The sequence below is a fragment of the Drosophila montana genome, unplaced genomic scaffold (genome assembly GCF_035044405.1).
Source record: "Drosophila montana isolate Dmon_TW-CO22-7 unplaced genomic scaffold, ASM3504440v1 contig_3624_1, whole genome shotgun sequence".
NCBI lineage: Eukaryota > Metazoa > Arthropoda > Insecta > Diptera > Drosophilidae > Drosophila > Drosophila montana.
Window position 1 is genome coordinate 35,813 of NW_026998509.1, and position 21,531 is coordinate 57,343.

Below are 21,531 nucleotides of genomic sequence, written 5' to 3' on the forward strand. Positions count from 1 at the left end.
AAGAATACATATGATTAAATAATTTTTTAATATTTAATTACTGTATGAATAACTCTGTTAGATATTTATCAAGATATCTTAACCAAGCACCGGCAGTTATTTGTGTCAGTGTGCCCTACATCTAAGCAAAATCTTATCAACAACGGACCGCGATATCGTATAACTGCCATAGAACACCTATTCAAAAATTAGGTTCTTACATGTTCGTTTTTCAAAATGTACTATTTTTCAAGATATCTTTACGAAAAAATTACAAATTAAATTTCTACCAGGGTATACAATCTTCGGAGTGTCGATAGCATTTCTTTCCTGTTTCCCTTAGTTTTACCTTTGCCAACATTTTAAATTGATTGTGACGGTAGCATGCAGGATAGAAATCCAAAGGCAAAAGCATGAGGGATTGCGCCTTTCGCACGCATCTAATAAAGAAAACCGCTAATATGGTGTCATAAAAGCTGCATTTAAGTAGATGTTATGTACTTATTTGTTGCAGAGAGTGGTATAAATCAGTTGTTACTTTGCATGCTTTTATATATAACTATTCATATATATATATATATATATATATATATATATATATATATATATATATATTGTGTTGAACCAACAATAGAGTCTAACCCAATACATAATTAATCAAAGTGAGAAATAGCAAGAGAAATGTTAGTTTTGAAAATAGTTCATGATAGCTTATAAATGGTACCTTCGATATCTACGGTTATTAGTAAAATCAATAAATTTTAAGTAAAACGCCATAATACTTCTTTACTTAGTTCCAGCATAAAAACTACACTCTATTCTAGAAATATTCTACTGAAAATTCTCATTGTTCCATTATTTGAACCTATATGTCTGTCGTTGTTGTTCCGATGGTTTATCGGCAGGTTATCAATCAAATTTAATTGGGTTTGATTTGATTGGACAAAACTAAAATTGCAGTCTACATCGCAAGTTTTTTTATAAGCTATATTATCTAAATCTATTAATTGCTTGCCGTTGTTGCTGTCTTTTTTTAAAAAATGTACTGTGGTACAAATGTATCCGGTTGATAGTAACGCTGAGCGCAGTCATTCCACAAGCCCGAACTGGTCTTGCTCAATTGGTTTTTTAAGCCAACTGCCAAGATCCTCTCGCTTGAATGCAGAAAACAGCTCTTGCTTAGCCGTCTGCAATGCAAAGTGAGAATGTGGTGGAGACATCAAGAAATAAACGATCTGATTTACCTGGTAATCCTTGACGTCTGCCTTTGTTTCCCCGTAATCTTTGGTGACCTTGCGATTTGGCATGCCCGGCAAGTTTTTCATTAAAAACCCATATTTATCAAAGAAAGCTTGTTTTGTAATCCTTGACACTTGACCGCCAATGGTTCGCCCGGTTAGCGAATTGACCACCTCTAGTTCAGTGTCTCCAATGGTCCAATTAATTCCGAAATTTGGAGCTTTTGCTTGATTCCGTGGTTCTGCAGAAGTAACCAGCGCAAGACGTGGCTTGTTTAAATGATACGGAGGTGGCAGACCCTGTATTGACTTTTCAATACGTCCACACACAGCGCGATACATATGTTCTGGGTGCAACAAACTGCCCAATACAATGGAATGCAGGTACACTGGTTCGATAATAGCAGACAACAGTGAGCCCTGAATACCCACAATGTTCCAACGTGCAATTTTATCCGAACATGACATTGTAAGCAAGCGTTGGCCCTGTGCACATGAAATTTGATTAAGACCAGTTTTATAGAACATTTAAAACGCAAGCACTTACCTGCAGTACGCCATCCCATGTTTGTATTCCATCACTGCTCTTAACTGGTATGGTTCCTTCTCCTGATTCGATTTTCGTACGCAACTGTCCACGTGCTTTTCTATACGTTAGTAGTAATTAATGTTTATATTGCCAGGGTTTGGTTTAAACCACGGGAGCCAAAAATTATGTGAAAATCCAAAAGCAGTTAGTTGCATGTGATTATTGGCAAGCCAAGAACAGACAAAAAAGGTAAGTTATAATTAAAAAGTGAACCTAATTTTCTAAGCATTACATACAATCTGATATGCGTCTACCTTCTTCAGAAGAGACACATACACAGCTTTGTGGCATTATTCAAATCATTAATTTTTTTAAAAACTGCAAAATAATCAAATCATCTTTTGAAAGCCTATAGAAAATATGACTACATACACACACAAACCTCTTAAACACTTACATATATGCATAAATGCAAATACCAACTAAAGGAACACCAATCTTTGCTAACGGCAGTTGACTTTTAAAAATACATCTCCGATTAATACAGCTCCATATTTTTGCTGCCTGATACAATTTACCACAGGGAATTATATCGGACTTCTTATGCAAAAACAATAGAAAAAATACGTCGCTATTTATGTAATATGATGGCAGACTTGGTGCTATTCATATTCATGTTCGTCTGTCTTTTTCCAACAAACTAGAAAAGAAATTTAGTTTATGTTTGAACAATCCTTTTTTTTGAGCTCTTTCATTCTTCATTCTATAGCCCAAAACATCGGAACAATATATTATATTGCCGTCAAAGGAAGGGACGGTCGAACATTAAATATTGTATAACATTTCTGTTTTCAATATATTTCTGTTTTTGACTTTATACTCAACTATAAAGTCATGTGGAGAAGGTCGCCGTTTTAATGGTTTGTTCTAGGTTAAACAGTCCGCAGTTTAAACTTATGTATTGAAACCCAGGATTTAACTTCATACAATTTGTTTCAGACAAAAAAAAATTAAAAACAACATTTTAAAACGAAAGGAAGAGTGGTCCAATCGGGGTTGCCACATTAGTAGATAACCTGAAGTATACACAAAAGATCAAAAGCGCATGTTTCCGTTGCCACTTGCAGAGCACTTTATGCTGAACCTGTGCCAATATTTATAAGACTATGAGCGCTTAAATATGTAAATATATACCAAAACCCGAGGCCTCCAAAAATAAAATGGCTATTCTTAATTAATGTATTCTACACGAGAACCTACCAACCTGTCAAGTTGGGTGTAGATCTTTACATTGTTGTTCTAATACTTTAAAAATATAAGACCGAAAATTTACTTGTAACGAAATAGGAGGAGATAACGAGGAAATAGGATACTCGTCCTGATATATGAGAATATATATATTGAGTTTCAAGCGTCAAGCTTATGTCTTTTCCCAATTTAGCTCGTTCACACGGACAAAAAAAACAAGCATAGGTAGACCGGCTCAGCGCTTCGCTTTGGGCCCTTATGGGGCGGAGAAGATTCTTCCTTCGCTCTTAAAACCAGAATACCATTATAACCCATTTTCGATGAATTCAGGGTAGAAGAAAAAAAAAAATAAAACATCCTCTATGAATTGAAGATTTTCACATTTTTATACATTCAAATTTGCTGCGAAGAAGCATATTATTCAGCGTTCATAAGAATTTGGATCGTCGCGATATACAATATAACAATAGTTTTTAGGAAAACAGTTTTGAATAAGAGTGCCGATAGTTAATTAATAAAATAAATTAAATGTTTCGCTCACGTTGATTAAAAAAAAAAGTAATCGTCGGTCGGCCTGTTTAAATTGCGAAGTTGAAACTGAAGTCAAAAAAAAATACAGCAGTTTGTAGCAGCAGGAGCGTATGGGAGTTGTGTGCTATATATCTTGCTAAGTATTGCGAGTAAAAACCCGAAAGCGAAACGGCATCTCATCTATTCGGTATGTGTTAACCCATGCACATACAAATACTTGTTTCTCTCCCCCGTTCATCATTAAAAGATTGCTTTCCTTGTGTTTTATCTTAGTTAGAATTCATTAGACTTCTGACAACAAAGCGTTGAAATACTACAATTTAACATTCTTAATCCCTTAATCTACGGCACGTGTACAACTGTATGTATCCGATGCTTTAAATTCTAGTTGCAATTACATCGAAAAAATTCGTTTCGGCAACAAATGGACAATAAGCTACATAGATATTTATGTCGAAATTCAATTTGTTTACCACTTTGTTACTTAAAAACAAGAGAGTAATATTTATTTCAAATATGTGTAGCGTAATTTTTGTAAAGTAATTGAAATATATTTTTTGCAATGTTTGTTGTTGACAAGTTAAGACTGAAGGTGTATTATACGGAGTCGGTTGCAACACAATAAATTTGTAATTATTTTGAAATGTACCCAGCTTTTTAAGACAAAAATACAAAACTTTTGAGCAGGGCACAAAATACCATAAACATCTTTATCGCGACAAAATGCCTAATCCTATGTGCACAGTGTAATAACAGACCAGTGAGAAGTCTTCATAAAAATGGGGTTTGTGACTGAAAAACTACAACCCTTAGGCAGAAACCAGAAAACTTTGATTTGAGAGGGAGTAAGACCAGAGAAATTCGATTAAGAAAAACCAATATCCTTCCTCCTGTTACCTTTGTGAAAAAAGTAAAATAATTGGTTTCAATACGGTACTCCTTCTTGACATTCATTTTAACTCTATCGTGGGCATATGCAATTTGGCGCAGTTTAGTTAAGTTAACAAAACCCTCATTTGAATGGTTTTCAAAAGTTTTTCTAATTATTTTTCTAAAGTTTTAGTAGTAGTATTTAAATAAGTGTTGTACCAACCTATTTGGATGCTTATCAACACCAGTGTCGTTTTCGTGAGGACTAAATATCCGTGCATCCCCACATGGTGCTGTATTTATATACAAATGGAAATGTACCCCGGATTTTAGTTTATAAGGGTATTGCCCGTCTGTATTCCTCACGAAAATCGACTGATATGCTGTTGCTATATATCAGGAAAAAGTAAACAAGAATAATCAAATGTATATAAATCAAAGTTAGGTTTTGTGTTTTTGTAGGAATATTTTGATGCTGCTCTTAATTAAGAAAATATATATGAATGCATACATATATATATATATATATATATATTTATATATATATATTTATATGTATACATATATACACATGTAGTTTGTTTTCGGTGGTATTTTATGCTTATTCTTATAAGATACGGTTGGGAGCACAAATGCGGATGCGGACTTTTCTTTACATCTGAAAAAATTTATTCAAATAGACTTTGAAAAGCACTTTAAAAATACTAAAAATTATATAAAACAATTTCAAAATAATATTCGTACATATACATCTCATTTTTTAGGGAAGTTGCTTAGTTTACAGTTGCGAAGCTAAAAAGCCGCATCCGCCCCAACTTTATTCTTAATATTTAATAGGTAGAGATAAAAATATATAGTATAAATAAAAAAATTTAATTTATAATTTATATTATATATCAGGCAAACACTAATGCTACATAAAGAGTATACCATTTGAATGCTGATAGTAAAAGGGTCTGTGTAATTTGTAATAAATAATTAAAAAGTGACCAATATTAGTTATTTAGCTTATAAATACCCAAAGTTAAGTTTCTTTATATCGGTAAATCAACTGTATACAAGTCACTGAAATTAAGAATATTATACAATATTTCTTTTCTTTTTTACTGCAATTAGATAACAATAAGAAATTTGTTTCTGCTTGATAATATTTATATGTAACTAGCCGCCTTAAACTCAAAAATCATAACGTATAGTGCTCAAGTCGAGAGTGCCCGACTGAGTCATTCATACCCCTACAGTTACCTTATTTGTGTTGTTTTTTAACTCATGCAATGGAACAGGAGGTAAAAAGAGATCCAGCCAGAGTTGCAAAAAATACTAATGCGCAGACTGAGATGTTTTTCGACAGTCACCATTGTAGCTCAATGTGTACACTTAACAGAAATTAAGAAACCCAATTCCTATAACCAGTACTTTACCAGGCCGAATGATAATTATTAGGTTTAGTTAAACGCGACATTAACTGTTTTTAATAAATAAACAAAAGTTAAAGGAACACAAACATTGTGACTAGTACATTTTTGTAGAAAGGCCGAATTCTTGCATAAGATGGATTATGCGGAAAAATATTTGATTTAGATATAAGCGTCATTTGTATATACCATTTATTTGATAACGTTAAGCTCTCCAAATACTACCATTAGAATTCGAACTTGCTGAAATTTGAATTTCCAGAAGCTAGAATTGACTCTTTGAATGCTTAAAACGTATTAAGCATTACATTCATCTTTTCTATTTCAACATCACCGATTGTCTATGTTTATAAAAATGGTTCGGTTTATAAAAATATTCTTATTTTTACGAGCCATTTATTTTGGACATTTTGCTTACGATATAATTGGTGCCACTTTAGACCATTTAACATTCTTTGTTTTTTCATTTATGCCTACAAGTATGTATATATGTAATATCACATAGTAAATCATTTATTCTTTGTTAATAGCTTATGTATATTTAGCACTGCAGGCATTTAAGTCAATTACTCAGTTATTTCCAAAAAGTAATTAGGTAAGGAGCAACTACTAAGATGCATGCTATGGAAACCGTATAAAAAAGTTAGCTAGCTGTACAAGTTATTTACAAACTTAGGCACTTTGGTAAGTAAATATATTATAGTGGAATAAAGCTTAACAAATGTTTCAGATATAGCTAATTATAAAAGCATACCCTGATTACACTGGAGATCAAGTTGAGCATACAAGTATTTTAGAAGACAACGCCTGGACACTATTTCAGCATGTGAGTCATTAAGAACAGCCCCATTAACGCTCATGTGCTCACCGCTAACACACTTTGTGCCCGTTGAAACTGAAATGACCTGTAAATAAATCAGATCAGAGCTAGTTATCTAACTTATATTTTCGCACTTACTTTTGCTTCGCAAAAATTCATGTTTTCTGTCATAACTATGCCTGCCAGTACTTTTCGCCGAGAGTACGCCTCCTGGCCCTTGATAACTTCCATGAACTTTTCCAACACTAACCGTCCGATAGTGTCCGCGTGTATTTGCGGTAATTCCATTGATGATGACTTGTCATCTATTGGTAATGGCGCATTCTTCTGGGGCGCCATCATCGGACTATAGGAAATATTGCACAGCGATGCAAGCGCGGCTTTAGCGGCTGCATTCTTAGCCAGTTTCTTGGAGGGACCTAAATAGCGGTAATCTGTAATCTAATAATCCTTAATAATTAATGAGCAATACCCACCTGTGCCGTCAAACTTTTTATCATTGATAGTGACTGTCATTTTAAAGCGACAGTTATTTTGAGCGCCGTCAATATTCATGCATTCAAAATTAACGTCATTAAATAGTTCGTACAACAACATTACAGGGCCTTTATCTGGTACTTTTTTCTGTCCGTCTACAGCAATCGTGTTCTTTGTGGCATCTAATGATTGGAAAATAAATTATTCGCTTTGTATTGAGCACATATGACTCAGAGCACCTAACTTAGGCATTTAATCTAATATAACTTTTTATGAGTTTTCCAATAGATGAAGAAATATATAATTGGACATTGTCTATTAAAAAAAACCAAAAAGGTAATACCACTTTGGAATTGTAATATTCTTGAATATTTTATAGATCTATACTCTGAATATTGCTTTGTAATTACATAAATATTATATATGATTATATATACATATTTATTAATTTATATAAAATAAAATAAAAAGCAAATCCTGCTTTCTGAAAGTTCATTCATAAATGCGGATCGCGAATTGTATTCAAACAGTCTTATTGCCTACGAAAAAATATCAAGCGTGAGATGTTCGAGTAGATCACAAAAACATAAGCATTAAAAATAAGAAGTTTTCCAAATAAGATTTCTCTCAATTTAGTACAAATAAAGAAAGAGGAAAACACTTTTCCCTTTTTGGACTTTAATAAAAAGTAACATTTTTACACCAATGAAAATAACGCAAACATACATAACATGTAACAATAGGCACTTCATTAAACCGCAAATAGAACTATACAACTACAAAATAAGTTTAAATTACGAAATAAATAAAATAAATTAAGGCACAAGTAAAAAATAAAATAAAAACAAACATAAAATACTAATACTTGCTGTGGCTCATGCAAAAGATTTGTGGACGCAACGTGGGTTGTTCAAGCGAGGTAAGGTTGGATTTCTTTGCAGGCAACATCAACGTGTATATCAGTTCGACTAATTTTGCTTTGGACACGTTTTCAATACCATTTTCAAGATGTTCGTCACTCGTGAAGTCCAAATTGCCTGCAGACTTCAGGGGCGATAAGACTGCACCGTCTTTAAATTGTATAAAACTGCGCAACGCTGTGGCTGCAGCCTCGATACGCGCTACCTTTTTACTGCGGCCTTGTCCCATATACTTTTGCCCATCAACCTGTAATAAATCAGAGGTCAAACTTAATCTACTTTCATAATTATAAGTTTTAAATGCTGAGTTGCAAATATCTTGGAAAACATAATATTTTGTCATTCAAAAACTCATTTTTCGTTCGATTTTTACTATGGAACTGTATAATATAGTAATCCGATCTTGATGTATGATCTTACCCTTATTTGTGTATAAGATTTTTCATATATGTGAGGACTAGAACTAGTAAATGGCGAGTTTGGTCATGACATCTTGATAAGCCTAAATCGATTACATGGCAGCTATTTATTAAAGTGGTCCTATGTTGATACAATTTGGAAATATGTAGGGAGCATAAGAGGAAGTAAGAATAAATGAGTTTGGTCAAGATAAACAAAAAAGCTTTTATTACAATAGCCTACTTATCGATCGATCGTACCTGATATGCTTCTTGGAAAGAAACAGACAGGCAGACATAGGTATATATACACTTTATGGGGAGATGTATCTATCCGCGTATACTATTTATGACAAAATAATAATACCTTATACAGATACAGACGGAAATTGCTAGATGCCTTTGATATACATAATTTAGAAGATAGCCAAAAAAAAAATCTAGGGCTTGCGAATAATTTGTAAGGAATAGGGTGATCATAAGTAAATAACAAGATGTCTCAACTCAATAGTGCCCGACTAGGAAATGCTCTGAACCAGCGTCTTATACCCTGAACCCATTGAAAATGGGTAAAAAGGGTATAATGTATTTGTGAAAATGCATGTAACAGGCAGAAGGAAGCATCTCCGACCCAATAAAGTGTATATATTCTTGATCAGCATCAATAGCCGAGTCGATCTAGCCATGTCCGTCCGTCCGTCTGTCCGTATGTATGAACGCAAGGATCTCAGAACCTATACGAGCTAGAGACTGGAAATTTTTAGCTGTAGGTCCACCTAGTGCCCGCGCAGATATTCGATAACTTGCCCCGTTTCCAAGTAATCGATAAAAATCGATATCAAAATCCTGTTTTTTGAGCTAGAGTCAACAAACTTGACATGTTGCATTCAAATTGTGGCTTATATTGGTGGACAGCATATGTAAATTGGTTGATTGACTTGATTTATAGCTTAGTGGTGGTAGCGGGGATGAAAGATACTGATATATATATACTATTCTAGAAGCAACATATCAAGTTTGGTGACTCTAGCTCTTATTATTTACCCAAATTTCTAAAAAAAAAACAGGATATAGATATCGATTATTATCGATTGTTTGGAAACGGAGTGAGTTATCGATTATCGGAAATAAACTCGTACTACGCATGGACTAGGAGGACCTGCAGCTAAAAGTTCAAGTCTCTAGCTCTTATAGGTTCTGAGATCCTCGCGTTTATACATACGGACATAGTTAAATTGACTCGGCTATTGATACTGATCAAGAATATACATACTTTATGGGGTCGGAGATGCAAAAAAACTCTAAAACTATTTAGAGTTGAAACCTCGCTATAGAAATCTTTAAGAGCTAGAAATACCAAACCTGTGTGACAAGTTTTATAGAAACCACTGATTGCTTAAAGATAAATGCGTATGTGTGTTAATTATTTAAAAACTTGCACTAACCTCAACGGAGATTGTAAATAACGGTGCATGCACTGGACCAGTCTGTGACTCTAATTTGTATATCAGTCCATGCCGTAATTCGTTGAGCATTGCAACTGTATTTTTCGGCTGCGGTACACGCTCCTTGCTTGATTTCTTTTTTGGTGGCACTAAAAGCAGAACATTTTAATATATTACATACAATTTAGATTTTCGAATACCGTTCAAACAATGTTCTTTCTTAAACTTTATTTTTATTAATTTTATTGTATTTCTACTTACCGGCATATTTGGGCATATCATAGCGTCGCTTTTGAGGCGATTTTCGATTATAGCCGTTCATATTTCCTTCTGTTGATTCAGTTACAACCTGTGCCTTTATAAATATGAAGTTAAAATGAAATCGCATTTAGTTATTTTCAAACGAAGTTACTACAACTACTTCTCAATGTAGAAAAACAGAAAGAATTACAGTACAACATTGACATTCAGACAGACATATATAGACTTTCGCCTTTGCATTAAATATTCTACGCACATACATATAATACATTAGTGCTATAGTCGAGATTACTCGACTATAAGGTCGTGTAACTAAATGTAAAGTACCATAAACCTATATTTATATGTACAGAATTTTATCATTGCATTTAAAATCCTACACACATATATTGCTATGATAATGATAGTCGGGAGACATATACATATACATATACATATACATATACATTTACATATACACATACATATACATATACATATACGTATACATATACATATACATATACATATGCATATGCATATGCATATACATATACATATACATATGCATATGCATATACATATACATATACATATACATATACATATACATATACATATACATTTACATTTACATATACACATACACATACACATACACATACACATACACATACATATACATATGCATATGCATATGCATATGCACATATACATATACATATACATATACATATACATATACATATACATATACATATACATATACATATACATATACATATACATATACATATACATATACATATACATATACATATACATATACATATACATATACATATACATATACATATACATATACATATACATATGCATATGCATATGCATATACATATAAATATACATATGCATATGCATATACATATACATATACATATACATATACATATACATATACATATACATATACATATACATATACATATACATATACATATACATATACATATACATTTACATTTACATATACACATACACATACACATACACATACATATACATATACATATACATATGCATATGCATATGCATATACATATATACATATACATATACATATACATATACATATACATATACATATACATATACATATACATATACATATACATATACATATACATATACATATACATATACATATACATATACATATACATATACATATACATATACATATACATATACATATACATATACATATACATATACATATACATATACATATACATATACATATACATATACATATACATATACATATACATATACATATACATATACATATACATATACATATACATATACATGGAATGACTACTCACTTTGTAATGGGACAGTGGGGGTGGCACGCGACCCCGCTTTAGAAAATAACGTTTTTTAGTAAAACAGCAAGTATCTGAGTACAGCTGGTGCCGTTGATAGAAAATTTCAGATCTTCGAAGATCCATTGCACGGTAATGTGATTTCTAGCAAATACGCCTTGCATTATAACATGCAAAATACATTGTTTTACAAATGTAAAAAAATACAATAACAGCGATATGTTGAATTCAAGGAAAGTACATATAACGACGTGGCAAAAAACGCGTGTTAATCGGTTGAGCGTAAGAATTCAACTGACTACAATTAAATCAAATTGCACTATAAAGCCCATTAAAGCCCAGCAACAATTTTTGAGAAGTATGTATATATTTACTCATATGTATAAAGAACTTATAAAGCGCGATGCTGTCAAGTGCACTTTAGCATAAACCCTATCGTAAATTTTGATGCTTTGCGGTTGATAAAACCATTGAAAGTGCCAACAAAAAATATATGAAATAATTTTATAGTGTACGTAAGAAAAAAAAAACATGTGTGCATTTTTAAGCGAAACAATTGGGAAAATTAAATATTGATATGGAATACCCCTCCTACAGTCTTCTGAAAATTAATTAAACATTAATTGGAGATTTTCTTTAAAGAATTGGCTGCGCAAGTTTCTTCCTAAAAAAACACTAAATTCAAACAATAAATTTTTGTTGCAATTTGCAGCACTCCAATCCCGTCTAAATGTACCTAAAATGCAAAAAAAATATGCGATGCACGAATAGAATATTGCACACAACTATTTTCTACTTAGACAATCGAAGAAAAAACAGCTGAAGGCCTCCCCGAATAGTAAAGGGCTGTAGCGTAATGAAGGCAACAGAAAATTTGCAAAAATTTGTCGTTATGGTGCGATGCTTTCCAACTGCACGTCGATGCACCTGTACGCCAAGTGTCAGCTGCCAACCGAGCGACAGTCGTCTGCTTGTCTAAACGAATTAACAATAAGTTTATACTAAATTAGACAACAAATGCGGTAGCACCTGTTTTTGCATCTTTTGAAAATAGGATTTGTACATGTTTTGCACAGAGCATGCGCCACAACAATGGGCCGAACATATTGACTAAATCACGAGCCTTGCACAAAAATTGACCGCAGGGTCGGTTAGTTACGTAAGTACAACATATGCTACCCTGGACCTAAAAACTACTAAGCAAGGGTAAATCTTTTATTTTTACTTGATAATGAATAATATATAATATACAGCAATGTATAGTACTTGACATAAAATGCATCAGGCTGCGAAGTACAATATATGGAAATAGGATATACAATTTAGAATATATACGATTTTACGCTGCACATACTTAATTTCGTTTTGAAAATGATAATTAAATGCATCGTATATATTATTTCCTCATCAAAAAGAAATAAAATTGAGTATCCTATTGCATTTACCCTATTTATTTTTCAATACAAGATAGAGTATAGCCAATCGGAATTGTTGAATATATACTCGACTTCTATATAACCTCTTTTATTGTGCCAGAATGATGAATTTTTTGTCTCTATAATTGACTTTTATAAAAAAAATATATATCGTTTAAGAGTCAGATGAAAATACATTTTATGAAATCTTAGGATAACAAATCGAATGATGATATTAAAGAAAAAGTGTAACTTGGTAAGAAATAAATAAAAGGTTTATCACTGTTCATGCAGCTATGGTTTCTTATTTTCCATCCCATCCTCTAAGAAAATTTAACTAGTTTTAGATTTCTTGAGTAAAAGTGATTTGAACGCAAAATTTAAATAAACATGCAAATATGTGCTTTTAAAAAGGTGCATTATGTCTTTTTATTTTATAAAACTATAGAGCTATGACATAAATATAAAGTCTCTGCTTTATTAGACAACTTTAAAAATCGCCCATTCGCTTGGTAAGCTTAATAAACCTTTTGGTTATTTTCGTGGTGTACTAGTGCTCGGCTGTAGGCAGCCATCTACAATTTGGCATAATGCCTAAATCAATAGTGCTTTTGTAATGCTTCCCAACAAACAGTGAAGTGCCTAGTGTTGCCTACTGCCGCTTCAAAAAAGAAGCTAAATCCAATGTTAAAAATAGATAAACTAGCTTTCAGAGCACAAATTTCCAATAAGCAGCTTTGCTACTAGTGGTCGTTGAGATGGCAAAAAATAGATAAATTAGTTTAAAATTTAAACTAATTTCGACTGACGATCTTAGAAATTGCCATATAAATCGAAGAAATAGCTGAATTGACAAAACTGGAGGTGTCAATTCGTAAGGAATGAGAGAATCTGTTGCGGCTTCTTTGTAAGTGCTGGTGGAACGTCATTGGCATTCAAATGGCATAAAGTAAAGCTTAAGAACTTACTTACGTTGCATGTGCAAACTGCATAAAAAATAATAATAATTGTAAAAATAATTATAGAATAATTCTAGATAGAGCAATCTGAGTAAACATGGAAAACATCTGGTAAATTGTGCTCAAAAACAAGAAGCATTTCCCCAATAATATCAGATGCGAAATAAAATATTATCAAATTACACATACATAGCTCACATAACAATACAATTTTAAAGTTACATGTGCATGCAACATTGCCATTCCAAAATTATATAAATACATATTACGTTTGTACATATGTTTACTACGTTTATGCTAGGAAATTTGCAATGATTATGTTTTTTGTATTATATTTATATAGCCTCTGATTAGGCTTTATTAGTCCGAAAATTAGAACCTTTAAATTCACTAAATTTTTCCATGTATTCAGGTCGAAGTGATGATGCTTTATCAATGAAACGATTTTGTAAAATAAGAATAGCATAAACGTAGTAAGAGTTACGTAAAAGTTTTGTGTCTACTTACATGCTGCACAAAATTGTTATTGACGCTGTTAAGCATGATTTTTTTTCCAATTTTAATTTCTCGTACTTTAATCGATTCTCTATAATTTGTTATAGCTTTATTATTTTTTTGTCTTGTTAAACTGCAATATTAGAGAGGAAATAATCCACTCTTGACATGTTCGTTTCCTATTAATTTATTTATTTGTTTTGTTTCTAGCATGAATATACTATATTTGAACTCATCTTTTTACTTGGTCATGTGTAAGGCACAATTGTTTAAATTCTACTCATTATAAATTTACGGAAATATATGTGAATCTAAAACGAAGTACAAAATATTAAAATGTTTGAAAATAAAAATATGTGTGTATCTTTTATAAGGCAAACTCAAGTACATTTCTGTATCTAGGCTATTTATATTTTTTAATGGTGCATAAATTGTATATATAAATGATTGCTCTTCTGTGATTACATTAATTGTTTGTAATATTCACGGTGCTTTAAATGCATACACATATGTATGTACTTATTAAAACCTTTCACTTAGTAACACTTTGTTAAACTTCTTTAGGGTTTTTATCAAATTGAATAACATGACAATTGAATGCAGCGTGTACATATGCACACACTTATATACACATATGTACATACATATGTACATGCATTCATACGTTACTTCAATGTGTAAAAAGCATAGCGCAAAATCTAAAGGGTAGCACGAGAGAGTAGGTTATTGCCTCTCACATTCTCACGTGGAAAGACGACACACTGAGAACAGCTCCATTCGGTGCTGCCAACTGCCGCTTCAAAATCGGTAGCTGGATCCACTTTTAAGAATGGGTTAGAATAGCTGAATTAGATTATTGTTCAGAAATACTTTTCATTTAAAAACAAAAAAATGTTATTTTCGTTTAAATTTCAACTAGCCGAATTTAGCTAGAAAATAGCTGAGCAACAGCACCATTATACGAAAGTCTTTACTTATAAAATTTTACGTCGACGCAAGTAAGTAGAGGGATATGGGCACACTTATATACATATGTACACATCTAGGTTTGGGTCCTAGCGTCCGACTCATAGTATGTAAACTGTTACATTTGCACTACCTACTGTTGATAAAAACTTTAAAAGTTATTGACATTCTCTTAATACTGTTTAAAACTCATATTTTATAAATAAACGTTCCCTGAATGTTCAGTACTCAAAAAATATTCAAATATTGTAAACTAAATGCCGCATTCAGGCCACTATTTAATAAAATTACTGACGCTTTCATTTCTACACTGTCGCATACTAACTGTTCAACTACTGTGTACAAGAAACAATGTTAATAAACAATGAGAGCAAATACTAAGAGCACGAACAAAAATTCTCTAAAAAAGACACACATTGCTTATATATATTTTACACATAATTATGTTTTCGATGGCAAACTAACTCAAATTTAATTGCCATATTCACCAGAATTCGTACATATGTATATATGTGCACACGCAGTGTGAACCTTCCCTTAAACATACATATATATGCTTTTGTTGATGATTTTTTCGCTACTCACACATATTCATACATACATATGTATGGAACTATACATGTTCTGTATACACATATGCATGTATGAATGTACTTGATTTGGTTGATTTTTGTTGTGTTGCTACTGCCTACCTTACTTGTATTTTGTAGGAGCTCTAATTATTGATTTTTACGTCACTTTTTTGTTTCGCTTTCCCATTTTATTGAAAACGCACTCCACAAATGAATGAAAAAAAATCGCACACACCTTAACCACAAGCAGCGTAACTCGGCGGTATTTGCCGCGTAGTTCAACGATTTATGTTATGAGGCAAATCTCACACAGTTAGTTTTTTTTCGTAACGTAACCGCCTGATAGCCCACAAAGAACAAGACCGACTTAAGTTAATCAAAACTTTTTGTTTTAGTTTTATAAAACACAAGCAGGGATGTCTGCGATTTATAAAAATATCGTATGTATCGATATTTCTCGTTTTAATTGAATGAGCTGTATTTTAAAGTGCTATCGATAGTTAGGTTCATGCTGTAACACACGTCGATATACAAATACACACATACACAATCTTAAATGCTTTGCCGGTGCACATTCCGTTCACAAAATATTTTATTGTTATAACTAACAGTGTTTGGACTTCACATGGATTGGGTATATTTAATGGCAGTATATTAGGGAAACCATCAAACTCAATTCGGAGTATATAAATAAATAATAAAATATATAAATGTATGTAACTGGCAGAATGAGACCTCGCATATATATATAAATAGAAGTTACTTAAAATTTAATTTAATTTCCTAATGGCGGAAGAAGGAACACCATCTGCGCAAGTTGCGCTGTTGGCCGTTAATAGTTAATACTGATTTACTCGAGTTTTAAGTGCCCTTTAAGACCTCTGAACATAGCGATTATGAATACAATTTTTTTTACAAAACAGTTTTATACCGTATACAACGCCTGATACATAATTTCAAAATATGACGTGCTCGCTATGAGTGCACGAAATAACATATTACTTCGCTTAAACTTTATAGTAATAACGTGGTGAAATTATATAAAATGAAGTTTTGAGAGCCATGGTGAAATTGTCCAAGGTAGTGTCATGCCAGCGAGTAATTTCGTGTCTTACCGCCTGTAAGCAGGGATGCCACATTGCAGAAAATATAACTTCAAATTTAATTTAATTTCCAAATGGCGGAGAAGGAACACTATCTGCGCAAGTTGCGCTGTTGGTCGTTGATAGTTAATACTAATTTACTCGAATTTTAAGTGCCCTTTAAGACCTCTGAACATAGCGATTATGAATACAAATATAAGTCTTATACCGTATACAACGCCTGATACATAATTTCAGAATATGAAGTGCTCGCTTTGAGTGCACGAAATAATATATTACTTCGCTTAAACTTAATAGTAATAACGTGGTGAAATTATATAAAATTTGCGAGCCATGGTGAAATTGTCCAAGGGCGTGTCATGCCAGCGAGTAATTTCGTGTGTTACCGCCTGTAAGCAGGGATGCCACATTGCAGAAAATAGAATAAACAAAGAATTGTTATAGCGTGTTTAGTCTTAAGTTAAAACAAGCCAGATTCTGCAGTTAGGCGTAAACGACTGCGTAATCTGCGATGACAGTCCAAGAACAGCATATGAGGCTACTCGTCCAATATATTAAGAAATATTGATAAAGCATATGCCACAAAAAAGTCCAGTGGGCAATTTTAAAATTAAAGCACCACATTTAGTACGTTTCCACTACATTTGACAACCGTAATTGTATGTGGTACATTTTTTGCGAATGCCCAGAATTTTGGTCTCTTTGAGTTGTGACGTCACACTATCAGTAATTTGTACGCTCGCTTTGAGCTTTGTATGAAAAAAAACCAATGTTGACGGTAATTTCTCTCTTACACTTGACAAACTGGCAGCACAGGATTTGGCGATCCAAAGAAACTAATAAGCAGTAATAAAAGAATATTAACATATATTTCAGCCTTAAAATTAAAGATACTTGATGCTTGATGGGGATGCACGCTAAGGCGAGGTCTCGGGAAGGTCCACACGTAACTGTGCAAAAATCGCAAAAAAAAAACTTTTTTAAACCATCCGATCGGCGTTAAAAATCTTTTTTCGAATACATTTAAGGAGTGTTTTACATTTTTGGATGCCTTTTTTTTTCCTATCTGTTTCATTTGAACAGACATGAGACTGGAGACACTACCGGCAGATGTTTATACATAATATAGGTCCACTACTGTGCTTTGATAGCGTGATAATGCTAGTAGCATTAGTAGTGGTGCTTGTTGTTACTGCCCAACTACTATCAGGCTGAGGCAAGTCGTTGTAACTTGATATACTCTAAGCATCATTTAACTTTAATGCTCTATCACTTAAGATATGGGTTCGTAACTCAGCAGGTGAGAACCGAGCGATTCTTCTCATACTGACTTAGCCAGTTCCTTGGCTGCGAGTGAGAAGTCCATTTTAAAACCATTAACTATAATTTTCTTATGATTGCTGGGCAATTGCAATACTTTTAAAACCACTTGCCACTGTTGTTTCTAGTTTTCATTTGCTGGCACAACCAAAACAAAACATGAAATTACTGATAAGAGCCCAAGCGACCATGCACTACACAACGTTTTATTGCATCACGTCAGCGACTGCGCGCAGGGCTATTGTCTTGCCTAGTGAGCAAGTAAACACTATCGACAATGGCTTTTTATGTTGGTATTATTATTTCCGCACTACCGTTGCAGACACCGCTGAAGACAATGTCCAAAAATATAACATAGAAAATAGAAGAGCAGAGTGCGACCGCCAGCGACAAATGCAGAAAAGAGACCGATAATTTTATTTAATTTTGAAATATTTTTACATTGGTTCAGTCTTTTTTACTATGCATCATGAAAGTCTACGTCCGAGAAGTGTATACTATACATTCGTGATTCCCATCGCAGGTAGAGGCTATGACAGCACCATCACTAAGTTGTAATTGTTAAATTTTAGTCCCGACGTCTCGTCAATTTGATGCTCACCTTTTTTTGTGAACGTAGCACGATACCGTATTCAAAAATAATGTCCTCTAGTCGGGTCATAGGTAACAGTTTAAAGTTTCGCAATATGGAGACTAGCAGAACTTTTATCTCTAAAATGGCAAACTTTTGCCCGATGCAATTGCGTTGTCCAGCACTAAAAGGAATAAATGAAAAAGGATGACGATCCAAAGTGTTTTCTTGTAGGAAACGTTCTGGTTGAAATTTCGAAGGATTCGAAAAATAGCGCGGATCTCTCATAATATCATAAACATGTACATTAATTTGGGTGTTCTTTGGCATAATCAAGCCATTTATGGCACACTCCTCTGTGCACACGCGTCCTAGGAAAGGAACTGGAGGAAAAAGACGTAAAGACTCCCTAATAACACATTCCAAGTATACAAGCTCGTTATAATTAAAGACGGTAAGTTCCATATTGTTTACGAATAAGTCCTGCAGCTCCTCGAAACAACGATCTTGAATATTTTCATGCAAGGCTAACATAAGCAGGGTAAAAATTAAACAAGTGGACGTTGTGTCGTATCCCTCGAACATGAAGGTGTTGACCTCATCACAAATGCCCTGATGATTGATAAGACCCTCATTTTCCGCTTCCAGTAGTGTGTCCAGCATCGCATAGCGCTGTTTCCGCCCATTTTCGCTATCAAGTACGGTTTGCCGTTTGTTTTGCGCTCGTTTTCGTTCAATGATGCGGCTGGAAAAGTCATGCGCTATTTTTAGATTCCTTACATGCTCTTTATAACTGCCGCAAATGTAAAAGTATGGCCAAAAATACATCAATGGATTGCAAACGCGTTCTACCATGACAATCTCCAATGCGTGTATGGCTTCACGATATTGGGAGCCTTCCGTCATATCATCAAGTTTCACACCCAGAGCAGTTTCTGGATAAAAAAAAGAGTGGGTAAATTATAAAAAAAAAAACTAAAGACCCATATCTTTTAAATGAGACAAATAAAACAAGTAATAGGCTCTAGTCGGGGATTCCCGGCTAAGGGATACCGTGAACCACCAAGTGCAGCTCGTGCTGAGCTTGGTTTACAATTTGATAAGCTTAAAAATTGTTATACAAAAAACTACTTTTCAACCGAATGCTTCTATAGCAGTTATATGATATAGTGGTACACGATGTTCTTTAAAACAACTTAATTTACGGCTGATCGTTCCTATGGTAACTATAATAAATGAAGGTATGCTGTTGATAAGATTTTGCATATTTTTAAGGGGCACAGTGAAACTAATAAATGCTTACTTTGAAGAAGAAATCTTGATTAGCTTCAAAGTTTTATCCAAGAATCTACTTTCCAGCCGAACGTTCTTATGGCTGCTATACTACATAGTAGTCTGATGTTGAAAGGATGTTGTTGAAAAAGTGTATAATTAAAGAACCTTATAGAATAGAAAGATTTTCGTTTGTTTTACTGAACACTCATCAGTTGTGGATATGTGCCTCGCTCTGCCTATTGCTAAATTTGTGCAACTTCTTAAGGGCAAATGTTTCTAAATCTAAATCTTACCGCAAACATTGTTCAGTGTGAACTGTGGAATAACCTGATGCAGATTCAATTCGTCGTCCACATTTTGAAGTAACACGTCGATTAGTTTATGGCTCTCTTCTCTGAAAGATTCAAGCACTTAGACATAACCTAGTGGTATACCTTAAAGAAAGATATGTTCATACTTGAAAATATTTAAAAACTGTTGCAGCACGTTGAAATGGAAAGCCGGTGTCAACATCTTTCGCCTAAAGTGCCACTTTTGATCTAAAAAAAATAAACCGGATGAACCTAAAGTAGTTAATTTTTAAATTGGCACAATTCTTACCTGTACTTATAAGTAAACCGTCACCCAAAAAGGGCCTAAGCAGCTCATACACAACGTTTTTTGTTATCAACTGTGTGCTCTGGAATATTTCCTCGGTATCCTCAGCGCATACTACATTATACATCGGCGCAAATAAAAAATACCAAATATAACTGCGCCCGTCGGCCTTGTCATAAGCATCCCGGACAAATTGAAACACCATCGCTAAGTGGAAAATATTTTAATTATAACCAATTGTCTCGTACCATAGACCATACTTACACGGCGTCATCCTCAGTATATCAAAATTATTACCGAATCTTGTTTTGCCGGGCAACACAGATACCTTGCTTTCTAGAGGACTACCATCCTGTGTATGTATACGCTTCACTAGGGACAGTATAAAGTATTTTCGATTAATATGCTTAAGGAGTAGCCATACTGCTACCAATAGTAATGCAGTTTCCAGCAATATAATCAACATTATTTTTAGCTTTGTTTCGTTATTTCGATTGAGCGAAAAGCCGAGCCCAACAACCGATAGAGCACCGAACAAGCTTAAATATATAGCGCTGATAATTTTAATCGCTCTCTTATTTATTTATTGGCAAAGTCCATTCGTACTATATAAAAAACAACAAGTAAGAGGTTCTAGTCGGGAGCTTCCGACTAAGGGATACCCTGAACCCTCTTCTTTCGACATCAAATGCAGCTCGCGCTGTGTGGCTTAATGAGGGGCAATACAAGTTGGGTAATTTACTTGATTTATAGCTTTTCG

General features: G+C 33.5%; 2 protein-coding genes across 12 annotated transcripts; both read right to left on the bottom strand.

Annotated features, from left to right (window-relative positions):
- Positions 1-738: 738 nt before the first annotated feature.
- On the bottom strand, positions 739-16,311 carry Adar (Adenosine deaminase acting on RNA). 11 transcript variants are annotated; one of them, XM_064692568.1, is made up of 12 exons: positions 16,141-16,311; positions 14,380-14,458; positions 10,132-10,219; positions 9,871-10,019; positions 7,977-8,274; positions 7,107-7,289; positions 6,769-7,049; positions 6,565-6,715; positions 4,619-4,784; positions 1,765-1,864; positions 1,224-1,703; positions 739-1,166 (listed from the first exon to the last, which is right to left on the bottom strand). In XM_064692568.1, exons 2-12 carry the CDS (start codon positions 14,413-14,415, stop codon positions 1,068-1,070), a joined length of 2,031 nt encoding a protein of 676 aa, XP_064548638.1. In that variant the 5' UTR covers positions 14,416-14,458; positions 16,141-16,311; the 3' UTR covers positions 739-1,067. The 11 variants fall into 11 exon arrangements, with proteins under 11 accessions (XP_064548638.1, XP_064548634.1, XP_064548635.1 ...); XM_064692564.1 differs by having other exon boundaries at positions 10,132-10,225; XM_064692565.1 differs by lacking the exon at positions 16,141-16,311 and adding an exon at positions 16,026-16,094 and having other exon boundaries at positions 10,132-10,225.
- A 2,379-nt stretch (positions 16,312-18,690) lies between these two features.
- Positions 18,691-21,281, bottom strand: LOC135435492 (probable cytochrome P450 4ac1). Its single transcript, XM_064692575.1, has 5 exons — positions 21,036-21,281; positions 20,775-20,978; positions 20,632-20,713; positions 20,468-20,568; positions 18,691-19,834 (listed from the first exon to the last, which is right to left on the bottom strand). The coding sequence occupies exons 1-5, from the start codon at positions 21,235-21,237 to the stop codon at positions 18,897-18,899; spliced, it is 1,527 nt and encodes a 508-aa protein (XP_064548645.1). The 5' UTR covers positions 21,238-21,281; the 3' UTR covers positions 18,691-18,896.
- Between the last annotated feature and the right edge of the window lie 250 nt (positions 21,282-21,531).